The 20,169-nt window shown below is 39.1% G+C and overlaps 1 protein-coding gene across 1 annotated transcript in view; it reads right to left on the bottom strand.

The window, feature by feature from the left end:
• Positions 1-20,169, bottom strand: part of CSMD1 (CUB and Sushi multiple domains 1) — a 1,825,670-nt gene that overhangs the window by 214,298 nt on the left and 1,591,203 nt on the right. Inside the window, exons 35-38 of the mRNA XM_046648453.1 lie at positions 12,747-12,950; positions 11,698-11,822; positions 11,231-11,327; positions 3,868-3,972 (exon numbers count right to left, since the gene is read on the bottom strand). Coding sequence (XP_046504409.1) covers positions 3,868-3,972; positions 11,231-11,327; positions 11,698-11,822; positions 12,747-12,950 — 531 coding nt within the window. The remainder of the gene's footprint in view (positions 1-3,867; positions 3,973-11,230; positions 11,328-11,697; positions 11,823-12,746; positions 12,951-20,169) is intronic.

Raw genomic sequence — 20,169 nt, 5'->3', positions numbered from 1 at the left:
GACAAATGCATACAGACAGGAGAAATATAGCTGACTTCTCATCATAAACTAAGGGGTGAGAAGACAATAGGGTGACATCTTTAACATATTAAAACAAAGCAACTTTCAACCTAGACTTCTATACCCAGCAAAATATCTTTCAAAAATGAAGATGAAAAGACAACTTTTTCAGAAAAACAAAAGCTGGGAGAATTCATTGTCAGCAGTCCTGCCCTACAAGCAAAGTTAAAGGAAGTTCCTCATACAGAAAAAATTTAGACAGAAACTTGGATCTATCCCCTAAAATGAAGAGCTCCAAAGATAAAAAGGAAAGTAAATATAAAATATTTCTTTTCCTTATTTTCATTCACTCTAAAAGATCACTGACTATCTAAAGCAAAAACAGTAAATAAGTTTTGTGGACTTTATAATATAGGTAAAAATAAAATGTAAGACAATAATAGCATGAAGCATGGAAAGAAGAAATTAAAAGTATGTGCTTGTAGAGTTCTTATACTACTCAAAGTGTCATGGTATCATTTCAAGCTAAGCTGTGCCACATTAAAGGTGTATATTTTAGGGACCAGCCCGGTGGCACAGCAGTTAAGTGCACAAATTCCACTTCAGCGGCCCAGGGTTCACTGGTTCCGATGCAAACATGGCACCGCTTGCCAAGCCATGCTGTGTCAGGTGTCCCACATATAAAGTAAAGGAGGATGGGCACAGATGTTAGCTCAGGGCTAATCTTCCTCAAAAAAAAAGAAAGGAAGAAAGAAAGAAAAGAGGCATATTTTAAACTCTAAGGAGACCATTAAAATTTTTAAGAGTTTTGTCTAATAAGCCATAGTGGAGATAAATTGGAGCAATAAAAAGACTATAGGAAACTAGAGGCTGGCAGGAAAAGAGGGAAGAAATCAACAAAATACAAATAGAAATACTCCAACAGGGGCCATGTGTTCAATCTTATTAGTCTCTCTCCTACCAAATCTCACTGAAATCAATAAAATCTTGTTTATTGATATATATAATATGATATATATTGTATTACACATCATGTTATATTTCAATAAATAAATATAAATTCATATATAGTACATAATATATATTATATATTATAATGTTTCATAATATTTTATATATAACACTGTATTATGATATATACTATACTATAATACATATACAAACATTCTCTGCTTTTTTTATGTTGAGTTCAAGAATAGTTACTGCCATTTTGTTCCCTAGCAGCAGGTTCCATGTTACACAGCTTCAGGCCAGATTTTCTAATTTCCACGATAAACTATATCATCATTGTCTACATATCTTTAATCCAAAGTTCCCAGATATTTGTTTATTCACTTGCTTTGTTTTGGTTTGGAAATTTTCCTGAAGAAAAGAGCCCAGAGCAAGAGTGACATTTGTGTTCATTCTGCTCTATAACTCTTGTCAAATTTCCAATCAAATTAAATAATATAAAAGAACGACGTCTGGCTGCAAGAACACATTGAGCATTCAAAGATGCTGATGCTTTGAGCGTTTGCCTGGACGATGTGAGAGAATTCAGATCAGACATTTCACATCGAACCTCCTTGGAACCACTTTTGCTAGCGTTAATGTTTTATAACCCACCTCCTCAAATAAAAGTGCTTGCTTTTGGTTTGAGAAATCCTATCGGTGTTCATCTGCAGTAATAGACAGTTATAATTAACATGGTCTAGGCTTCATTTCCATAGGAGAAAACTGAAACTTCTCTAATGGAAGCAGGTGTGGACCAGTCATAAGAGCTCAGGTCTTATGGCCACAGAAACTGGATCTCCAGCACTGAATCACAAGCTCCTTCATCTTCCACATATTCAACTACTATGCTCCTTGGTGCCCTGGTTTGTCCACTGCCTTTCTGATGCAAAAGTGGGCCACCACACAGGTGCTCAGTGAATAGCATTCGAGATGAAACGCACGTGTCTGTCTGCACCCCATCAGTTATCAGCAGTGTGACTGTGACCGGGGCAGGCTGGAAACACTCTATGTTCTATTCCTTCTCATTTAAAAACTGAGCATACCTCAAAAATAAGTTGTACAGAGGACAAATGAATAAACAGCTATAGCATGTTTGGGGTAGGACCCGGCATAGAGTGCATGTTTTTTGTTGTTTTTATTATGATTTCATGAATATAAATTTTACTGAAAAATGAAGATTTAGAGAATCAAAGATTAGCAATACATATTTTAATGTAGATGCAAATATATGTTAATGGATTTAAAATATCAGACAATCTTTTGGCAACACACTTCAACTGTCCTTATATCATTTGATGCTGTCCTTAAAAAGATTAATTCTACAAACACTTTATACATTTCAGATTTTAAACTCTGACACAAAGGATTACAACAGAGAAATGACTCCTTCTAAATCCACGGGAGGTTAGGAATGACATGAACTATCAGAAGGGTATTAGCATCAGAAAATGACAGCAAATGAAAATATAGCATTATGTGTGGCCAAATGAAAATAAATACATTAAGTAATTAAACAAAGCCTTAGATTCTTGATCAGGATTCATTCCGGTGAGAAATATATTAGTCTCTCTCTTTTAATGAAGTGTATTTGTTGGGAATAAAGTGGAATGTAGACAATTATAGGTTGGGGTTGGAAGTACATGGATAATTGTGCACAATAATAACTGTAGACTAATTATTTTACTAGGATCTCTTTCTATAAGAAGTGCGTGAAAAGCCTGAAGCCACAAGATAAGTTTGAGAGAACAGATAGGAGCATTCATCAATTCTAACACTGCTAAAAATATTAGTGAATTTATTAACACTATCATAAATAAGGTTTATAGTTCCCTGTCTACAGATGTTCACAAAATGTATCAAAGTGGCAGATTTTTTCCAGACATATCCTACATAAATAACATCCACAATATCATTGTACACTGTCTCCACAGTAGTCCTATTGAAATAAATTGGAATAAACTTGCATACAAATGCCATAATAAGTAGGGAAATTTAGCCGGAATGAGAAACAGCCCTGTGGTTTGTGTCTGGTTCAGAATATTTATCATCAGCTGGAAATCTGGCCTTTCAAAAACATGCATGCATTTACATCCCAGCAAACTGCTTATCTCAATTCAAAGGATCACTTATTAAAGCTTATCCATGTATTTGCTTATTTGCAACTGCTTATTAAAGGAGACAAATATCAACATTAAGCATTTTTAGTGCTTGAAAACATGTCCTAAAATAAACCTCACTCTCATTGGAAATTCTTATTTCACTTCTACAAGGTTTACCTGCATAATCAAACGCCAAGGAAGATTTGTGAATCTGACCTTTGTCATCCCATTTATCAGACTATTAACTCAGTCTCACGTCCATTTTTAAAAGGTTAGCATCTCCTTTGCGGTACCTTCTTCCAATTAGAATGAGTAATACACAAATGCAGGCACTGAAGTGGCGGCTCTTTGCTGGTCCTATCCTAACACCCTTTGAAACTAGAAATTGCAAGGGCTCATGACCATAATCTACCTGGAAATTACGATTGTCTGTGTTTTGGGACGCTAATATGAATCTGTGTGATCACTCACAAGAAAACCGGTAACATTACAAATGGTCACTTTGGGTGCATTTTTAACACAAACAACCTGAAATCATAGCAGTTGTTTGATCTAATTATTCCAGATGCTAACTTCTCCATTTTCTCGTTACTTTGTCTTTTATAATATACATTTCATAGAGGCAGGTTTTATACAATTCAATTTCATGCGACTTTTAAACAGACTTTTAGAACAGTAATATTTCACTGTGTAGTAAGGGCACGGATTTGTTTTGACATTAGGAAAGTTACTCAATATGACAATGAAAGCCAGATGCAGAAATGGTTGACCTTACTTTTGTATTCCAGGTGAAAACCAGCCGCTGCCACACTAATATCAGACTGGAAATGCAGGTAGAGTTGATTGGATGTGCTGTTCAGTAACGCTGGTACTGTGGTACCTGTAAGAAAGACGTACGTTGAATTTTAACTTTACAAATGCATTCACTTCTCTAAGCAGAAAAGATATGAGGATGTTTGTTTAGGTGCACAAATCCCTATAGCTTGTGGACTGCCTCCTATTTAATCCGGGGATGGGCTTTGATCACTCTACTTTGCATCTTTCTGATTTTCCAGGTACAGTAGAAGTTACACATTCTCTCTGCCCTCCTCACGCAGACGTGAAAACTGTCTATCATATTGGTGTATGAACACACAAATTCTTCTATTTTACCATGCACTGGTTTTTCACATTGCTTTCTTTTAACAATATAATCACATGTATTTTTCTTTTTTAATTTTCGACTTGAACAAAGAAGGGACAAAATCTAAACGTGCAGGTCTTACAGAGGTGGGGGGAGCAGATCTGTGTAGTTCTGATACAGTGTATTATAGTATTCATAAGATGTTCCTTTTGACTCCGAGTTCACTTTTCTAAATCTCTGGGAGAGTCATATTGAATAACGTTCGTGCTGAGATCTGCAAATGATTTCAACTAAACACGAGTGAAAAGGAAAATATAGGTTTATTTTCATAAAGTTTTCTTTACTTAAAATGTTCTAGCCTGCATTGTAGCAATCAATAAATAAGAAGGAGCTATATAGATACTGAGGATGAGGGTGACAAAGGAGCCATGGGGCGGGAAGATGCTGGGCAAAAGTGTTCATCAATCAGAAGTTTAAAATATTTTGGTGAAATGTATTAAAATATGGGATAATGATAAGCAAGTTGAAATCCCTTTTCTCCTAAAGCGTATATGCTCGAATCTCTACTGTATTCAAATCATTCTCCAAATAAGTATACACTTACTAGATGCCAAGGAAATAGCCATGGTGTAAAACACGACAGTGCAAGCAAATTACTAGAACAAGCTACAATGATTATTTTATACATTGTATAAAAAAAGAAATACTATTCTAAATAACACGGAAATAAGGTCATAATTGCTCAAGACAGATGAACATTATTGAAAAGATAAGACCCTCTACCATCCTTCACTCTCTGTTTAAATGACTCCAATAAGCTCCAACAGCTTGAAGTAAATCAATGATGCCAGGAATGGACTCCAGGTGACCCTCACATCACTTGGTTGTCCTAAGTCTGTTTGAAGGTGATGTGCGCAAAACTGAACTCATAATCATCCCTGTGAAACCTGGCCAACCTCCCGCCTTCCCCAAGTCAGTCAACACTATCAAAACCTACTCATGTCCTCCAATAAGAGGTTTCCTCCCTCTCTGTGACCCCACATTGCACTGCAATGAGTCATCAGGCACTAACCAGCCAGCCTCCAATCCCTCTTAGTTTCACAAACTCCATCTCTCCATCTTCACCACCATCATCCCAGCGCTGGCCACCAATCTGCCAACCAGGAGGAATATGCAACAATCTCCTAACTTGTTGTCTGACTCTACTGTTGCCTTAATCCAACTCATTCGCTATTCAGGAGTCTGAAAACTTTCTTAAAATGGACATATGATTATATAAAGTTAAAATTCTCATAGCTTTCTGATCATCTTAGGACAAAATACCAGGCTTATTGATTTTACCTGAAGACCCTGCATGATGTAACCACTGCCTGCATTTCTAGCCTCTTCTCACAACTCTCTTCGTCACAACTCATTTCTCTTGTTCAAGGTGTTCCCATTATTGTAGGCCTAGAATACTCTTTCCCTTCTCCTCTGATCCATTTTGCCTTTCTTATTTCTACTCATTCAAAAATCTCCATTCATTTCCCAAACTAAGTCACTTACTTATTCATTCAATAAACATGTTTATCAGCCCAGTAAGTCTGTTAACCACCTCTCCAAACATGCCAATTATTTTCTGACTTGGTACAAAGCAGAGCTTTCCCCGACTAGGACAGAGCTTCAAAGACTTGACCTTCATTAAATACTTAAGGACGATGAGCAGACCACTCTTGCTGTACAAAGTATGGAACTGTTCAAGCTTTACTCAGTCTTCTCATCACCACAGCCATTAGCACTCCCAACTCTTGCCTGAAACAGCCATCAGTTGATCTCCAAAACCCTTTTTGCCTTCTGCTCATGCAGTCCTTCTTCTGCACACAAAATAATCTTTTTACAAACATATAATGCTTGCAAATCTTATTTCTAGACATGGGGTAAAATATGTGTTTTATTAACATTCTAAATCAACTTCAACGTGCTTTGAGGATTCATCCAAAACAGCTGGGGATATGTGATCTCCATCAGTCCTGGGGATTCTTTCTGTGCCCCAGGAAGGTAAATAGTCCCCAACTTTTGGGTCCCCTGCTCTTTACTTCACATGTGCTCACTCCCCAACCTCACATGGTCCCTCGGCTTCCAGCAGTTCCAAGGCTCTGTGCACACAGATAGAACACTCTTTGCCTTTCTAAGTGCATCCGGACACCACTTTCATTCTGAGGTCCCGCCAACTCTGGGTGGCGCTGGGAGGAATTAAACGATCACTTAAATTGCTAGAGGAAGCCCAGGTCTGCGGAACTCTCTAACCTCCCTTCTTGTCAGTCACTTGAACTGCTTCAACCTTGAGCCTTCACCAACCCTTCTGCTTTCAAAAGCTGAGGTTTTGGGAAGACCAAAGCCGGGAGAGGGTTTACCCCAGAGTATGGGTGCCCGCTATTTTTAGGCCAAGCCAAGTGCAAAACCTGGTTCTCTCCTGGAATGAGGTCGGGAAAAATACCAGTGGAGTGAGATGCAAACAACATCCCAGTAAAATATCCTGTCACAAATGCAAATGAGTTCTCGTGGATTCCATTCCGAAAACACATTAAGGACTTCTTGTTGACCTTGGATTAGCATGTAGTCTTTCATTGGTTTACAAATGTTCACCCTCAGTTTGAAGCAGTAATTTCAGTGTCTTTGGCCAATCGGTACCCCAACTGTTACCGGACTGTGATGGAAGAACAGTGAGAAATGGAGGAAAGAAAAGAAAACACCACATCCACTGTTTACCGACTGTGTGTGTGTGCAGGCGTGTGTGTGCGCACATGCATGCACTTGTGTCAACTCTTTTGGAAGTTGGATCGCTGCTTGTGATTTGGGATCTATGCTTGAATCTATTTTCCCTGGCTGCCAAAGGGAGGGTGGGCTAGGAGCTTGGGTCTTTTCAGCCTAAATCATAGCACAGCATTCACTGAAAGAACACTCTAGGTGTGTGTTGAATGATAAATACTTCAACACATTTGCAGATTTAACTCATTTGTTATTTGACATTGGTTTGATAGATGATGAGAGATATATAGATAGATAGGTAGATAGATAGACAGATACATCATTTTTCTTTTAATTGAATAATTGTTGGGGAGAAAAACCATAAGCCTATCCCAGCTGGTCAGCGCAAACATACGAAGAGAGATTATTGTTTGAAACTACGTAATAGCTCATGGAGTGCAGACAGGGGAATGTTGCAAAGGGAGGTAACCTGGCCTGTTTCCTAAATAAAAGCAACCTTTCTGAAGAATATGCTCTTCCCGGCCCCAGCCTCTGCCAGAAGCAAAGTGCTGGCTGCTAAGTCAGCAAACAGGGTGCACCCAAGGCCTTGGAGTGACTTACAAGGAGGAAGGTGGAAAGCGAAGAAGTGCAGGAAATGTCATCTGCACCTGCTTCTTGGCCAAACTCAAGACCCATTCTAATGTCAAGACAAGAAGGAGACAGCCACCAAAAACACCGATTTTTACCCATTTTAATTTATTTGATATTTGCCGTCCTCTCACTGTTGTATTATATTTGCATTTTGGGACGATGTGTGCAGAAAGAACAATATGTTACTTTAGATCTAACTAATCTAACCAAGTAAGTTTTCATTATAGCATCCGCACCACTTTTTGCCTGGTTTTACCTGTAATTTTGGGTAATCAGTAACTTCTTCTAGTGCATAACTTTATTTAATTAACTGTAACTCCTTTTAAGCGATGCCACCCTTCCTGGCTTTCCACGTCTGGGTCTTCTGCTGAGGACTGGACATCGGCTCAGTTCTCAGCTTCTCCATCCACCATCCAGGCTGCACACCTCTGTAGCGACTCAGCTTTTCTCTGAACTCAGATGTGTGACATCTCTTCTCCTACGATGCTTCTTGCTCGGCTCAAGCTTTTTGAATGTACTCTCTTTGGGTGTTGAGACTCTAGCTCATACTTTTTAAAATTTATTTAATAGCCTCTAGCCCCCCAACACAGTAATTTGCACACTCAAGTATTCAACACACATTTTTCTTTGTTTGTCTTCCATGACTATATCACTGTGGAACCAGAAAACCTGCTTCTACTCCTGATTCTGACACTGAAAATTTCAATATGTCCCAATTCTATAAAATAATAATAAGTCCCTTACATGTGACTAATGCGGGCGTTGTGTGTATGAAAGTGTTTTGTGAATTATCAATCCCCTCGACATGCTAGTATTAATTGCAGCAAGCAAATTCATGAACGACAGTCCTGCTTGTACTTCTATTAGGAAATATAACAATTTGTGGTTCCATAAATGATGCTGGATCTTGATGTCTCAGGTGGCATAGAAGACACACAGGAATCAATTAACCAGGGAGCGGCTGGAGCGAGGGCATGCCCTTTACTTCCCCCTGCACTGGGCTTCCAGTCAGGGCTCTTGGCAGAGGGACTGTCAGAAGAAGCTTAGTCCCACCACACAAAACGCAGTGGAGAGATTTCTGCAAAAGGGTTGCTACAGGCAGAATATTTTTGATCCCATTTTTTTACCGTGACCTAGATAGAAGGACATATAACCAAGAAAACTTGAGAAATTTTATTACCGTCCCTACAGATTCTGCTCTCAGGCACCCTGCTATTTACTTCCCCTCAAGACCAATCATCAGCTACAAATTGGTATGACTTTTGCTCTATTTTATTCATTCAAAATTTATAACCTGCCTACTTCCCAAAATGATTTTATAAGGCTTACAATGTAGTCCTACATACATATGGCTGTAGAAAAAGAAAGGAAAAATCAAAAACTTGAATTTATTTAAGAAGCCAGTCATTTTTCCTGAAATGTGTCCCTTTAACAAATACTCATTCCTGTTTGTTTTCACACAACAATTAAATTTTAAAATGGGTTCAATGTCTCCTAAATAAGTACTTTTTAAAGTATCATAGGAACAAAAAAGTTTAAATATTGATTATATTTTAAAAGATAGTCAAATTTTATTACTGATTTGTCATTTCTTCCATATTTACTTAACCTTCTAAAAAATTTCAAATAATTTTTAACTTAAAGAAAATTTGCAAATATAGTACAAAAACTCCCATATATCTACTGTCTCTCTCTATATTACATATAATTATAGCTATCTCTATTTATCTATAATTTATATCTGTAAAATTGTTTTATTCTAAACCATTTGCAAGCAAGTTGCAGACATGAAGACCCATTTCTTGTGAAAATTCAGGGGAGGGGTTTCTTAGAACAGTTCTCAAAAACATAAAACTAAAGAGATGCAACAGTTCCATCTAATCCACAGACATCATCTGATTTTCAACAATCTGCCAATAACGGCTTTTACAGCAAAAGGATTCCATCTACGTGGACCTGATGCATTCAATCTTATGTCCCCTTAGTTTTCCCCAGTCTGGAAGAGTTAGTTTTTCTTTGCCTTTCATGAACTTCACAGTTTTGAAAAAACAGAAGCCAGTTTCATGTGCAGAATATTTTTCAGTTTGAGTTTGGTGCTCTTCGCGATTAGATTCGGGCTATAGATTTTGGCAAGACCCTCAAAGTGTGATGCTGTGCTCTTCCTAGGTTGTCTTGTCTTCAGGCTCGCTCTCAGACGTGCGGGGGAGCTGGCTCCTGCAGGATCTCGGAGGCTGACTCAGGGCATTGCCTCCCAAGACTGATTTCAGTGACATCACGCTGGTTGTTTGAAATCGCCGTGGTGGGACTATTTACACCACAGCAATTGCAATCCTACACATATCAAACTTGTTTGTTTGTTTGTTTGTTTTGAGAGCAGGTTTATCAGCACACCAAAGCAAACCATGTCCTGTTATTGGCGGCCTTGAAATGACTGCTCAGTGAAGGTGGTCTCTGCCAGGCTTCACCACTCCGGAGTTACACCTTTCCTCCTTTGTAAAGAATTAGGATCAGGTGGGGAGAGGCCTGAAACTGTGAATGTCTATTTCTCATCAGAATTGTACCCATCAGTTTTAGCATCTATTGATGTTCTAGCCTGAATCATTTGTTATTATAACGGCTTGCCAAATGATGACTCTCTGATTCCGTCTTCCTTTTAGATTTATTAGTTTGCATTCTGCAAGGGAAAGCTTTCTCTTTCACTCATTTCATTTGTGCGTGTATCTATTTATATCAGTACGGATTCAGAAATTTCAATTTTATACAAAATGTTTCATCATGTATTTTTTTCCTGCCAGAGCCTTGGAGTCAGCATTTCTCCAAGAAGCACTGGTTCCTTTAAGGGGAGAATGGTATTAGAGAGATATTTAGAAACCCAGAATTGGGTCCTAGTTGAGTTCATTTGCTACTGGGGTGTTATTGTTTTACACTTCTCAAAAGACACATGTAGGAAATACGTACACACATACATAAACACACACATACAGGTACACACTTAAATTTTTATTTATGTTTATAACCATATATATTAAAATCATAAGTTCACACCAATATCTCTAATTCAAATCCAACACAACCAGGTCCATACTAGCCTTCCTCCTTTCCATTTTTGTAACTCCCTTCTCAAACATTGAGGAATCTGGTTCACATTGTCCTCAGTAACTATGTCCTCAGTTCTCATGTAACTACCCAACCTGCCAACTGTACCAGCTACCAGCTTGTTCAACTGTCTCCTTGCTGGGTCCCTAACTGTGCCAAGCACCTTCAACAAGTATATGGGAAAAGAAAGTTGGCCAAGATGGAATCTTAAAATTCATTCCGTCCCTCAATTAACTTCCACTGTGAAGACATCCTGCTGTGTCCACGGGGTCTTAAACCATTTGCTCTTCACAGCCTCAGGAGTCTGACTCGTAGTGACCTGCTACATTCTCATCTGCCCCCTACTTAATGGGAACAAAGCTTTCTCTCCTCTCATCTGTTTTCCAGTGTTCTTGCTCTAAGACTTCTGACACTGGAGAAACTACTCTGCAGAGAGAAGAGTTTTGTAGGAAATGCCCACAGTGAATGTTTTGTTGTAGTTTCTTTTGTTAGTGTTTGATGACCCTGACTCACAAAGACAACGGAATTGGTGCCATCTTACCCGAAAAGCTGCCCAGTCTCGGTGCGCTCATATCGCCGCCATCGTAGATCTCAAGAGAGTCCCAGTTCTGCTCTGTGGCAAAACTGAGGACTTGAATCTACCAAACAATAAAATCATTAATCTTTAGTTTTTGGTTTAAAGAAATTAGCCTGATCATAGGGGGTTTTCATAAAATTAAAAATATCTATGCAAAAGATAGATGGAACCCAAGAAAGTAAACCATGGAAGGACATCAAAAACTTCTACAAATGGCACTTTTGATAAATTTTATCCTAAAAATCTGTCATTTTTATTCCAAATATAGAGGCATGATTAGAAACACTTTGTAGAAATAGTAAGCCAAGAGAAAAAGCTTATGGTTTTTGTATTTACAATAGACAATACAAAAAGGAGGAAGCAAGCAAGAAAGAAACTCAAGGAGCTGGCTATGCCTGTTTACTTGCAGACTCTGGGCTGGAAGGAATTACCTGAATTCCTGATCCTTCTGTAACGATGATTTTCCAGATACAGTTTAAATTGTTACCATATGGCTCAGGGTAGCCCGGGGATAAAATTGTGCCTCTGCGCTGAGTGAAATTGCCACTGCAGGGGACTAGAAGACAAAACCGTAGTTAGTAGAAATAAACTACAGGGAAGGACAACATTAATTTGTTGTTTTGTGTTCTTTTACTGTGTAATCAGATGTTCAGAGAAATTTTGCATGGACTATGTACTTTAAATGGCACTTTTAGCCAAGGTCTAATTTAGTCTATCTTTTAAATTAGCAATACCATTGATTATTATTTATTATACTACTAAGTTATAGATCTTGCATCTCAAAATAAATCTCTTCAAGGTCTCTTCAAAGGCACTGTATCTAACAATGGCATCTCTGAAGTGAATTCTGTTTAGAATAATTTATCTATACAGTTTAAAGAGCTTTGCAGAGTATTCTCTTCTATATGCAGACATGCAACTCCAAATGATATTAATGAGATTTATGTGCAAATCCAGATAGGGGAAGAGATGCTTAAAATGTACAAATGAATTCAAGTGCTAATCATGATCCCACTAGAGGTTCTTACACAAAATGAAACAAATAAACTATAACTAACAATGTCATTGTTATTCAGGCTGCGTTAACTTATTTCTTTTCAAAGCTTCATCAGCACAAATTTATTAAAAGGGCATTACACAAGTAATATAGCAAATCAACATTATAATGATTTTTCCCCAAAATGAAATTATGTTGTATACCCATGGCTTGAGAGTTGATGGCATGCTTAATAAGTATTGAGAAGGAAAACATGTTTCAGACTTGTTAATCTGATGAATTGTTTCACCAAACACAATAATTTTTAGGGTTTGGCTGCTACTCAATTGTTTCCAATAAAGTAAATTGCTCTTAAATCAGTCTAGAGCATGATCAACTTACGCAGACTGGACATGAGAACTGAAAGGCAGCTCTTCAATACTGCTGTGAAGTTGGGATTGACGGCCTTGGGCAAGTCATCACCCTGTGTGGATACATGCTTACCTACACAGCTCGGGATTGTGTCGTTCCACTGAGCCAGAGCGTTGGGCACGGACTGACAGCGGATAGCCGTGGAGCCCTGAAGGAGGTACCCTGCGTTACACTCGAAGCGAACAATGGAACCTGCTGAAAAGTCAGATCCGATTCTCCTTCCATATCTGGGCTCAGGGACAGAGCTGCACTGGGTGTCACTGGTCCGAGGAACAGCTAGAGGCAAGCATACAACATGGCCATCTGTATCTCCAGCAGGAAGCTATTTCCTTGGAAAAGATCTGAGATGAGTCTAGCGAGGGGGCTTACGTTAACATGGAAACTCATAATGCCTTTCACAGTCTCCATAGGGAATGACCTGGGGAGCACTTTCCCATCTACATTTCATCCTCTCATCAACCCTGAGGACCACCTCACGTTCTCATTTCAGTTGAGGAAAACCTGGCACAAGGAGAATTGGTGCCTTATGAGGATTCAATGACATTCAGGCAATTAAAATTAATTAAGCACCCAAATCATTGTGCTAGTGACAATGAGATGACTGAGAACTTGTACTTTTACTCGAAGACCTCAGAGTCTAGTGAGAAAAACCACTATGTAAAGGATTATTTATAACTGGTCATTTTGGATACAACAACAAAATCAATAATAGAACTATCATATGATCCAGCAATTTCACTTCTGAGTATTTACCCAAAAAAATTGAAATCGGGATGTCCATTGCAGCATTATTCACGAATAGCCAAATTATGGAAACAATTTAAACGTCCATCGATGGAAGAATGGATAAAGAAAATGAGGCATATATGTACAATGCAATATTATTCAGTCTTACAAAAGAAGGAAATCCTGTCACTTGCAACAACATGGAAGAAACCTAGAGGACACTATTCGAAGTAGAATAAGCCAGTAACAGAAGAGCAAATACCGCATGATTCCATTTATACTAAAAATCTAAATAAGCCAAACTCATGGAAACAGAGAGCAGAACGGTGGTTACCTGGGTTTGGGGAGGATGGGGAGTTGCTGTTCAACGGGCTTAAAATTTCAGTCATGCAAGATGAATAAGTTCTATAGATCTGTTGTGCAATATCATGCCTATAGTTAATACTGTATCGTACACTTAAAAATGTGTTTATTTTTAACAATGATTTAAAAGATTTAACATGAGAGGGTAAATCTCATGTTACAATAATAAAAAAAATGTACTATGGGAAAACATACAATTAAAGTATTTATTCTATATGGAAAGACTTGGGAGGGAACAGAAGAGAGAAATTGTTTGGATCCCACCACTGGAAGCAGACCTAGTAGGAAAATTCAGCCTATCATCTTGTTCCCAGGGTCTTCTCATTTGACCAGCAATTCTCCATGGTAGGAGGTGGTCATGGCAGAACAGCTTTGGCGTGAGGGGAGCAGCTCTGACACCTGTCACCTGGTAGCTGCCTGGTGCTGAGAGCTGGGCCATGCTGTCCTTCTGTTGATCATACACAATCTCTGAGACCACTATGTGTTGGTGCCCAAGCACAGACAGTATCGGGAACTATGCAATCCACAAAAATCCCCTCTCCCAATTAACATGAGTAACCACCTCTACTAATGGTAGTTGTAGCCCTGCTCTGTTCCTTCTACCTCCTAGGTAAAAATTAAGATGCTCAACAACTCAATGACCCCCCGACACCATCCAATCCAAAGAAAATCATACTGCCTTTAATCTTGCCCTATATCACCTGGCACAAGCCCAAATCCTATAACCAGCCCCTCCTGGAACTCTCTTTTTGAGACATCTCCAGGTTCTCTGTGCTGTGTGATCTTCATTGATGCAGAGAGGAAGGACCCAGGTTTGTTTGATTACGGTGTGTTCTTATAGTCTTTGGATGGTGGGCATTGACAGTGAGCCTCATTCCAACCTGGGAAGTGAGAGATCTACTTAAGTTGCACATCAGAATTTACCAGCTGTAAGAGATGTTTCTGTTTCTTAAAAGGGGCATGGTATAAAGTTTGAAAAATACTCCATCTAGCAAACCAACTCCTTGAGAAACAGATCCACCAGGTGTGTACTTTGGAAGTGCATATTTTGTTTTTTCCCCTGCAGTTAAAGTCAGTTTGTGTTTACTGTCTCTGGGATCCCATTTCTCTTAGTCCCTGTATTTCTTCATTCAAAAGCACAGCCTTGTGAGAGAAAGTGATCACAGACTCATTTTCTTTTAAAATAATCCTTCTGTCTTCACACTGCTTTTCCTAACACACTGGTCCCATGTTCTGAACTGAACATGAACAATGACAGACATCATTGGGTAATTGCTGGTAAGGAAGCAATTCTCTGAGAATGGAAGTCAGGAGACTATTTTGATTAAGCTCTGTTTCAATCCAGTGTTGAAATATTTTCTATTAGAAGGCAAAAGTTAATAAAACTGTACACCATCTAAGAGCTATAGTTGGAAAAATTAATGATACATCAGAATTGCTATTTTCTATAACTAAAAGCAGAATGCAGAATAACTATAATATTTCTATTACAATAAAATATTGCTTAAAACCTCTATTCGTCATATTTGTATGTCTGAGTATTTTGTTACAGTTGAATAGTAGTGTGAGAGCAAAAAATAAATGAATGACACTCCATGGAACATTCCACGCTCAATTATCGAGTATTCTTTTTACAAAACTGGAGAAATAGCTCCCGCGGCAATTTTTCTACTTGTCCTGAATTACTTGGAGAGCATCCGCTACTTGTGGCAGATGTGCCACACTTATCTAAGGAGCCTCAAACACAGCAGCCCCCATCTGTGTGTTTCCAGGGTATTGCCGTCATTCCAGGTTCCTACGGATGAGGAGAAACACAACCTGAAGGGTCACATGGATACACGTCACCATTACACCTTTCTGCATGAACTTCATAGTTGTCTAGTTTCAAGAAAGATAACAACAAAAGAATAATACCTGCATTTGGATGAAATTATGGAGGACATTTTTTAGAGGAAGACATTTGCAAAATGAAGAGAAGAGTTCACTTTTAAGTACAGTCATGTGCCACATAACGATGTTTCAGTCAACACAGACCACATATGTGATGGTGCTCCCATAAGATCAGTCCCTTGGAACCTAGGTGTGTAGTACGCTCTATCATCTAGGTTTGTGTAAGTACACTCTATGATGTTCACACAATGATGAAATCACCTAACAATGCATCGCTTAGAATGTATCCTGCCATCAGGTCAGGCAATGTGTGAATGTATCTGAGAAAGCGGGACAGAGGAAAGCCATGAAACTGAGACATCAAACCTCCAAGTAACATCTAGGGAGGAAAATCAAACCATGCTCCCTAACTTTTCCCTCTCAGCCCAACCTTGGTTCTTGCCCTTTACCTGGAGGTTTCAGGCAGCATCAGAGAGAAATTCCATTCTCTGTGGTAATTACACTCTGTCTTTTAGTAAATGTTTCACACTGCTGTAAAACAAAATTGAAATGAGCCCAGTGGAATGTGAACAGGGAGTGAGGTCAGCCTGGAAGAGAGGTGACCAGCTTCTCAGACCGGCAGATTGAGGGGGTTCAGAGACCGGGTGCTACTCTCTGGTGCTTTTGCAACACTGAAAATTATGGTTCTTTTTTAGGGGAAAACAAGAACATAATGTGATAAAATCCTCCCTCACCTTCGCCACCACAAGTGCTCTAAGCCACAGACATGTGCATGTGGTTCTTTCATGGCACCTCTTTTAGAGCAGAGGTAGCAAAAACAACAACAGTAATAATAAAATAAAGCTCAATGCAGGCAGGAATACCTTGCAATATCTAAGAGAGGCAGTCTTTCCTATTTCGTTTAGTGACTGAGGGACATTTTTTATTTCTCAAAATCATTCTGGTCTATCAGTTGAAAACTCTGATTCGACAAGTCATTACTAGTCAATGAATTCAAACCAATATGACTGAATTATGAACAAAACTTGATGCTCAATCTTCTCTGTAAACAGTATGCATTGTATAAGCTCTTGATACAAAATGTGAACTTCTCAGATGTGGAAAACCAACTAAGTCTTATAATTTAAACCACCTAAAAAGAGATGAGGCCTGGGGAACATCCACAAACACACGTCTTTGCATGTCCAGGAAGGACCTCAAGCAAAGAAATTCTTACTGTCAATTCTTCTTACACAAACTTAGAAAAGCATTTCCATGTTTCTTGCTCTGTTTATTTTATCTGTTTATTTTAATGCTAAAAAGAGTGAGTCTTGACAATAGGAAGATGCTGGACGAGGAAAGCCCTGAGCTAGTGACTCTGTGAGACTAGGCAGCTGGAAGCTGGGAGGAAGGATGCTGTTCAGAGGAGTCTGGGAGATGAGAATCAAGGTTAGAGTCCATGACTCAGCAAGCGTGACTAGGAAAGATAGAGATGCAGACAAGTGGCATTTGTAAGTTTTGCACTAGGGGGAGGTTTGATACAAAAACATGGCTTTCCTCTCCACTTCACATATTCAGTAAGCCTACATGGCTTACTAATTTGGGTGTGAGTGAATTATTTTGAGGGAATTGAAAGAGGTGTTGAATTCCACATTGAAACACACAAGAAAAATATACTAAATGTGGAAACAGCCAGGCATAAACATAAAACAATTAAAATAATAGTATATTGATGAGACACCATCAAGCACCAGGTTTGACACAGACACATTCAAATCACATGCACAGACAGAGCGGAGTGGGAGAGGGTAGTGTAGACGGTGTTCGACTCCTCTGCCATAAATTAGCATGTGACTCTATAAGCAGGAAAGGAGAGAAGAATATCTGCTCTGCCTTGGATGGGCTCTGTGACCACACAGACTGGTTCTTGTGCTAATTCCAGTGTTGCCGAGGTTGATTCTAGTATTAAAAGTGTGTATTTGGGGTTGAAAGAAGAAAGGCTCTAAATGCAATATAACTACTTCATAGAATAGAATCAAAGCTCTATTCTTGTTTTTGTTTTTTTAAGATTGGCACCTGCACTAACATCTGTTGCCAATCTATTTTTTTCCTTCTTATTCTCCCCAACGCCCCCCCACCCCCGGGACATACTTGTCTTTCTAGTTGTGAGTGCCTCTGGCTGTGCTCAAAGGTCTATTCTGATACTGGGAGAAACAGACTGTGCTGAACTTAAGAAATAGTAGTTGAGCTCCCATCGTGGAGGGTTTCTGAGGGCAATGCGATTCTTGATTTTGCGTTGACCTAAGAATACACTGACTTTAAGGACAATATATTTTCCACCACATGTAGCCACAGTAGGTCTGCCCGTCTCCAGGTCCTGGAGCTCAGGAAGTGGAGAGAAGGCTACGGGATCCCCCGCCATGAACATTCAGGGAATTCCTGGGAACCAGGGAATGGGGTGGGGACAATTTCTCCTGAATGCCTGAAAGGAAGTCTAACAAGCTGTTGGAACTTGCTCATGTTTGAAAGCAAGAATAGCGCTCCTCCTGTGTCTTCAGGAAGGCTGGTTTACAGGAAAAATGTTACGCTTGTCCAGAACTGAAATGTTAGAATGATTATAGAGACTCTCGTGTTTCAGGAGGAGAATAATTAGATTGTTTTCGTAATACAGTTTCGCCATAACTTTTGCTTCTAAATTCCATTTGACTATCACAGAGCTGAGGTGAGTGGCTGCTGAATCAAAGGCTAACGCAAGATTGACCTGGGAGGCTGATGCTTGAGCCACCGCTGTAAAAGGTGCCCACTGTCTCTGAAATAACCTAAGATCACCTGTCAGCCTCCATCCATACTACTTCTTGCATAACCATGACCTGTGAGTTCTGCTGCTCCTCTCCTCCCAGAGAAGATAACGTCCTGCGGTGTTTATTAAATAGCACCAAACAGCCAAACCAAGCTCCTCACAGGTGCTGAGTCATCACGGACAAAGTCGAGGCATATTTAAAGCACTGTAATGTGAAGAGTTAGCCCATTAGCCTTCTTTGGGGTGCCCCTGGTCCTAACTCCCTCTCTTTTCTCCTTCACACTTTTCAAATGTACCCTTCTACTCCCAAGGTGCATGAAAACCAAACAAACAAATAAAAAACAGCAAAGACATAAGTTATTTAGGATTCTTTAAAAAAAAAAAAGAAAGGAAAAAGAAAACTCCGTCTGGCCCGGTGATGTAGCGGTTAAGCGCGCACATTCCGCCTCAGCGTCCCCAGGGTTCATTGGTTCAGATCCCCAGTGCGGACATGGCACCTCGTGGCAAGCCATGCTGTGGTAGACGTCCCACGTATAAAGTAGAGGAAGATGGGCATGGATGTTAGCGCAGGGCCAGTCTTCCTCAGTAAAAAGAGGAGGATTGGCAGATGTCTGCTTAAGGCTAATCTTCCTCAGGAAAAAAAGTTAAAAAAAACCCAAAAACCTCTATACTTCCATTTCTTCACAAGATCAGAAAGATGGTAACATCCTCATTATCAACGTCTCCACGTCATTAACCAGGATGGCATGGAAGGGCCGGGAGCAGAGGGCCAGAGAAGCCCTCTTGGCACACCTGGGTCATATGCAGCTCTTCTGCATCCTGATATTGCTACACCTATTTTTCACTGATGTCTCTAACAGCTCTTTATAACAGACTGTCTGTCTGTTAACGAGGGTGAGATATCCTATAACTGTGGAAGTCATAAAGTCCCCGTGCAATTTTAAGTTTTAATAACTTATGAAAGAATGAAGCCGTAAGTGGTAGATGAAAGCATTATTCAGAAAGTTTTCATACAACAGAGTTCAAATCATTTCTAGGCTTCTGTATAACTAGTGTCTTTCAGAAGGCAATGTTCAATTTAACTTTTCTTACGTATTGGAAACCTTCCCAGCTGTTCCTGAGTGATTTATAAATTGCATTCATGATCCTACTGCTTTCCCTCAGAAGGATAGTGCTTTGATAAAAAGACATCAATTTTTGCATAAACTCACTGTAGGAACAAAGCAAGAAAAGGAGGTATATTGGAACTTTATAAAATATTTAAGCTATCAGATTCATTGTATATTCTTAAATACAAGGAAGATATATTCCTTTTATAAAGAATTTTTTCTTTCTACTTTTCTGTATTTCATACATTTTAATGATAATACAATGTTACTTTAAGCCAAGAAACTTAATTTTCAAAATCCTGACTTCCGAGAATAACATTTGAAAATAGGATAGACATTGAGTCGTTTGCCTCAGAGATTTTTTTTGATGGTTTGACTGATTTTCTAATCTTCATCAAAAATCGAAGAAATCCCCTTATCAAGGCGGACAATGCCAGTAACTTGAATTTTTCCAGGACAAAAAAGGCACTTAAATCAAGTGGTCCAGTTTCTTTACATGTCATGCAAACTCACTTTGGTTTGTAAATCTGCTTCTGCAAAGTAATAGAGAATTTATTTGAAGAAAATCAGGTCTGGGTACGAGCTAAGTTGCCTAAACTGGCCATCGGCCAATAAAGTCTATTAAAAA

The sequence above is a fragment of the Equus quagga genome, chromosome 22 (assembly GCF_021613505.1).
Source record: "Equus quagga isolate Etosha38 chromosome 22, UCLA_HA_Equagga_1.0, whole genome shotgun sequence".
NCBI lineage: Eukaryota > Metazoa > Chordata > Mammalia > Perissodactyla > Equidae > Equus > Equus quagga.
The sequence above is the reverse complement of the archived record's forward strand: the minus strand, read 5'-3'. Positions and strand labels throughout refer to the sequence as shown.